Below are 6,000 nucleotides of genomic sequence, written 5' to 3'. Positions count from 1 at the left end.
GTTCATCCTTTCTGATGGCTGAGTAATATTCCATTGTATATATGGACCACATCTTCTTTATCCACTCGTCTGTTGAAGGGCATCTCGGCTCCTTCCACGGTTTGGCTATTGTGGACATTGCTACTATGAACATTGGGGTGCAGTATGGCCCTTCTTTTCACTACATCTGTATCTTTGGAGTAAATACCCAGTAGTGCAATTGCTGGGTCATAGGGAAGCTCTATTTTTAACTTTTTGAGGAACCTCCATACTGTTTTCCAAAGTGGCTGCACCCATAGGCATTCTTCCAGAGCAGAAACCACAATGTTCCCTATAAATTCCAGTACATGCTCGTTCATGACCGTATACATTCTAATTCTCATTCGCACTGAGTCCCTGGTTCCCCACCTATGAACTCTCCTGTTAGTAGGGTTTGTGATGCTCGCAGAGCAATACAATAAATGCATTTTGTAATCTGTAAAGTGCCATCAGTGTAAGGGACCATCACACCGGATGTACTTTCTAGATGCTATTCTTTCCTTGAGAGCAGAGTTCTTGGAGGTGGACGAGGGGGGCAGGTGAAGGAGCCTTCAGCTCATGCCCAAGGGACTGGGGACACCAGACCACACCTGCCACACTTTCTCCTGCCATTCTGAGCTCCCAGCTTAGAACAACGGGGCTGGCAGAGTTGAGAGGTCTCCTGCTCTAGGGGCCCATTACTGGGGGAGAAGCTCTTTGTTGTCTGGTCAAGGAAGGAGACAGAAGGAGGGCAGCCCAGGTCGGTCTGCTCTACATTAAAAATCTATCTCAAATCCAGTGACTTCCCCCCACTCCCACCTCCACCACCCTGTACCAGCCTTTCCATTTCCTACCTGGGCCAGGGCAGTACTCCTACCTGGTCTGTGTCCACTCTTGCCCCCGATGGTGAGTTTTTGACATGGCATAAAAATCAGTTATTTGAATGGGTAAGTCAGTTTAAGGTAGGTCCCTGTGAAAAAACCCTCCAAATAAATCCCATCTCAGGGAAAAAAAAAAAAATTCCGAAGTTTCTGTCATGGTTGTCACAAATTGGTTTTCCCAGGAAGCAAACTGTGACTGGGGCTAGTGAGAGGAAAGTTTAGGAGGGGTGCCCTTGGGACCATGACCTGGGGTGGGGGGGGAGGTAGGGAGGGAAGCAGAATTGGGCAGGGACAGAAGTTGGCTATGAGCAATACAGCTTTAAGGGAGGCCTCAGCTGACGCCTACAAAGCTGTCCAGGGCTGGGGCAGGGGGCCAGGCCCAGATATGCCCACCTCCACAGGCACTGGACCACCTGGGAAAGGGGCCATGCAGCAGCTCTCTTCAGCTGAGACACTCTCCAAGAGGATTGACGGACAGGGCCCTCCACTGGCAACTCTCCGGGCAGCTCGGGGCCCGAGTCCTTGGGTTCTGAAGGGGTATCTGAGTGACGCAGCAGGTGTCAACACTGCGGGAGTCTCCATGCGACTTCTGAAGGCAGCCCTGCCCAGATCTGGTGGGCCGGCTTTTCCTGTGGGAAGCTTAGAAGAGGAAGGTCACTAGAAGAGGAAGGTCACAACAGCCCCTGCGCCTGAGGTTGGTAACTCGGGCTCATTATCTCCAGTCTCTACCACACGTTCTGGATTCCCCTCACCCTCACCCAGCGCCTCTGCGTATCCGAGCCTTCCCTGATGGTATGACCCAGAGCCACATCCCTGCAGGTCCCATGTCCTTCTCGGGCTGTGGCTGCTGAACGTGTCTATTTGCCGTCAAAATTCCACAAGGGACTACCAAGAGGTGTCTGAGTTTAGCACCTAGGTGATGCCCACCGAGTGCGCTTCCCTTCACAGAGCAGGGGGGCTGTGGTGCAGCCAGCAGCCTGGAGAGGGACTCGTTAGGGAGTATCTGAAGGCCCAACTGGTAAAGCTCTCCGTCTCTTGTTTGGGAAGCATTCATTTCCTCAGATAAGTCCCAGAACAGCCAGATAGAAAAGAAGACCTCATTTCGTTACAACATAACAAGGTTGATCTTACATTAGCATCAGAGAAAGAGAATTTGGAGCTAACTTCAAAGGAAGGTGAGAACATGGCTCATTCAGACGTCAATCTTCTCACACATGGAGGAGAAGGCCTGCAAATCTCAGAGAAGCGGGGAACCCAAAACAAGAGGAGAGGCCTCAGAGATCTCATCTGGCCTGAGACAGGAACAAGGACGCATGGTGAAATGATAAAGGGACACCACACTGCCTTGGAGTCTATACATTTATTGAGTAAAACCGAACTCAATGTCAGACACACACAATTCAGTTTGGTTCAAATGTGGCTGATGTCCATTTGCAGCAGAGATGAACTGAGGTAAAGAGAAGACCCGGGGACGCTGGCAAGGGGACACGGAACAGAACAGTCCTCTGTTAATGTAAAAGCGGGCGTCACACAGCCAGTGAGTCAGTTAGCAGAGGCAGGGAGCCGTGGTGCTTAATGAGCAGGGGTGAGACCAAAGTCAGCAAGAACTTTCAGGAGAGGAGAGGGCCAGAGCATGGAGAGGAGGAGACCTGCTGGGTCACTTGGGGAACACAGTGACCACGTCGTAGCCCTCAGGGGGTGTGACCCGCTCCCGGGCGTGCTTTTCACAGTAGATCTGATCCTCCACGAAGAAGTGGCCCTTCTGTTTCAGGCTGGTGCCGCAGTCAGTGCACACGTAACACTCAGGGTGACGGTGGCGGTCCCGCAACTTCACGAACACGCCGCTGCAGGAGGGAGGCAGGAAGGGGCTCCGTTAGTGACAAGCACCCGAAGGAGGCACCACAGCCGGGGGTTCCTTCCACGAGGCCCCTCAAAGGGCGGATCAGGGCCCCGGAACCGGCCACACGCATTGCTCGTGAAGCCCTCCCTCTTCAACAGAGAGGCCCTTTCTCTGGTTTGACATCAGTCACGCCCTAAGGGTTCCGTGGCCAAGGAACACCTTCCCACCTGACTCTGGACATAAAGGCCCACTTGGCCTCTCTGCTCCATCTTCCAGGCAGGACTTCTTCCCCGTCACACCCCACAGGGGCAAACTCTGGCACTTTGCACAGCTGCACGGTTGAGCCCGCCTGCGGGGCCTCCGACGCCGGGGCGAGGCAGATACTCACACAATGCCGGTGCTACACTTGTCACACATGGGCAACTTCTGGGCGTTTCCAATCGATGCAGCCACTTTGGTGACCGGAGCCTTGACGCTTCTGAAACCTGAGGGCTTGTTGGGATCCCCTATAATGAGGAAAACACTTGGGTTGGCCAGGAAGGCTGGGGTTGCAGAAGTTTCATTTAGCTTTCTCAGAGTTGCTTATACGTAGTGCCAGCAAGTTCCTGGAATCAAACAGACCCGACTCTGCTGTGTGACCCTGGAAAAGTTACTTAACCTCTCTGGTCCCTCAGTTTCCTTTTCTATAAAACAGGAGCTCATTTCCCCCTTCACCATGGTACAAAAAGATAAAAAGAAAAATACACACAAAGCCCTCCCACAGTACCTGGCACCAAGTCAGCCCTCGAAACACAAATTACATTTCATTCTGATTAGATGCACGCACATACGGACATGGGAACTTCAAGATGACTTCTCCAGATGGAATAAATAAATAAAGACGTTATCTGATCATCAAAAGATAGTGAATTTAGATGCTGAAAGAAACCCACATCACAAGAAATACAAAACCATTACAGTAGAGCACCTACAGGCAGCCAGATAAAACCCACCTGCTACAGAGCAGAGCAAGCGACCTCCCTGCAGTTGGCCGTGTCTGCACCAGATAAGCTGCTGGCTGAAGAGCCGCCGGCCCAGCACGTCTTCAGAGCACTCTATCGTGGGAGCTCGTAACAGCGGCCAGCGAGCAAAATGACTATCACTGCGTCTATTCGGCCGGCCAGCGATCTTGCTGTCAGCTGGGACTGCAAATTCCTGCAGCACCAGGACCCTGCGTTACAGACTCTGCGACATGCCACAGAGCCTCGCGTGGGGCTGAGCATATACTGGAGCCCCCATAAATGCACAGAAACGAACGGTGAAATGCCGTGACAAAGGCTGGGATGGTCCCCACCGCGGCCCAGCATGCTGTGGCCAAGAAGCCAGCGAAGTCTCTACACCAGTGGTTCTGAGCTGGCATGGGTGAGATGGGCCAGGCCCCAGGAGAGACTCCCTAAAATTCACAGACCAGGCTCTTCGCCAGAGCTGCTAACGGAGCATCTCTAGAGGCAGGGGCCCCAGGAGATCCTACTCTATGTCCCCAATTAAAACCCACTTCTTCAGACTAAAAGCAGCTGTTCTCAGATTTCACCGTGCATCAGAACGATGTGGAGGGCTGACTCCAGTGCAGCTCACTGGGCCTCACCACCAGAGTTTCTACTTCAGTAGGCCTGGGGTAGGGCCCGTGAAGTTGCATTTCTAGTAAGTTCTCAGGCGCTGCTCAGGTGACTGGTCCAGGAACCACCCTTTGGGAACCACTGGACAAGAGCAAGAGAATGGTTTCCTGCGTAAGGTGAAGGGCTGAGGAGAGTCGTCCTGTGACCGTAGCCAGGCTGGGCAATCCTGGGGCTGACAAACCAGGGCTCTGGTTCTCTTGTCCTTTTAGAAAATGGGTCCCCCTATGTCGACTGGTGCTTCCGAACCAGAACTTGAGATGAATCCAAATAAGGAGCATTGATTATTGGCTAGGATGGTGGACTGTGTATTTTGTCCACAATTATGTGTCCCCTCCCTACCCTTGCCATGCATCCCAGTAGGTCAGTGATTCTCTACTGGGGGTGATTTTGTCCCCGGGGGAAGAGTTTGGATTGTCACAACTGGAGAGCAGTGCTTCTGGCCTCCACTGGGTAGAGGCTGGGGATGCTGAGAAATGTCCTAAAATGCACAGAACAGCCCCACCACGAGGACTTATCTGGCCCCAAATGTCTACAGCATCAAGCTGGGAAACCCTATTCTTGGTGGAGCATACGCCCCACGCCACAAACTTTGGGTTTGGCCCCATGACTTGCGTTGGCCAATGGAATGGGAGCAGACGTGGGCCTTGTTCTGGCAGAAGCATGAGGTGCACTTGTGTGGTTTGGTCCTGTCCCCACGAGCTTCCGACCTGTGCCTTAGCAGCAAGGCCCCAAGAGTGACGCCTCCCTGTGCTGCGCTCCTGGCATGGGAAGACTCACGGAGCCAGGCCCAGCCCCGCCACACCGGGCCAACCCAGGGCCCGACCAGCAGCCCTCATGGAACACGAAGAAGTGCATTCTGCAGCCCACTGAGGGCTAACGCCAGGGGCCAGCCAGCCTGGGAGATTCTGGTGCCTTATGGAGAACAGCAAGAGGGAATATTTAAAAGCAGCCTGTTTTAATGGCCCTAACATGGGGTGTGGACGGCGTGGCCTCTCAGAGTTTCCCTATCAGTGCAGGGAACCTCCTGCACTAGGGAACTGATGGACACGGATGTCTGTCTGGCGGCACATGAGAGGAGCAGGGGTTAGGAGGCCGCAGGATTTCCAGTTTCTAGCTATAAGCTCCACGATTAGGCTTGGGGGAAGGCTTGGTGCCACCCGGTTAGCTGCCGTGGTGCTTTGGTCACCCCAAGTCCAAGTCCCTTTTTGCCTTCCCAAACCTTCCTCCCTTCCTTGGCCCCAGTCTCAACTTGGTTCATTATAGACTTTTTTTTCTTTTTTTGCATTAATTGTGATTTTAAAAAACACTGCTATGAAGTATCATTTTTGTCTTGATTGTTGAGTTTTTTGGTGCCCCCTTAAATTCTGTACCCAAGGCAAATGCCTCCCTCCTGTCCCCCTAATCCTGGCTCCCTACAGGAATCTCAGAAGGGCCTGGGTGGCCAGCTTCATGCCTCTAAGCATCCTCAACAGGCTCCCTCCTCATGTGCGGGTTCCTGCTGCTGCAGCCACCCAGGCTGCCTGCCCTGAGAAAGAAGGAAACGCGGCGACTCTGTGGCATCTCTGCGTACCCGGATGGCCTGGAAGGGGAACTGACTGCCCAGGGAACCAGCTGGGTGAGGTTGTAC

The 6,000-nt window shown here is 53.2% G+C and overlaps 1 protein-coding gene across 1 annotated transcript in view; it reads right to left on the bottom strand.

Moving 5' to 3' along the window:
* Positions 1–2,223: 2,223 nt before the first annotated feature.
* PDLIM1 (PDZ and LIM domain 1) overlaps positions 2,224–6,000 on the bottom strand; it is a 48,545-nt gene continuing 44,768 nt past the window's right edge. The window contains exons 6-7 of the mRNA XM_036111711.2: positions 3,107–3,224; positions 2,224–2,722 (exon numbers count right to left, since the gene is read on the bottom strand). Of these exons, the coding sequence (XP_035967604.1) occupies positions 2,536–2,722; positions 3,107–3,224 (305 nt within the window). The 3' untranslated portion in view covers positions 2,224–2,535. The remainder of the gene's footprint in view (positions 2,723–3,106; positions 3,225–6,000) is intronic.

The sequence above is a fragment of the Halichoerus grypus genome, chromosome 7, assembly GCF_964656455.1.
Source record: "Halichoerus grypus chromosome 7, mHalGry1.hap1.1, whole genome shotgun sequence".
Lineage (NCBI taxonomy): Eukaryota > Metazoa > Chordata > Mammalia > Carnivora > Phocidae > Halichoerus > Halichoerus grypus.
This window is presented reverse-complemented; position numbering and strand designations above follow the sequence as displayed.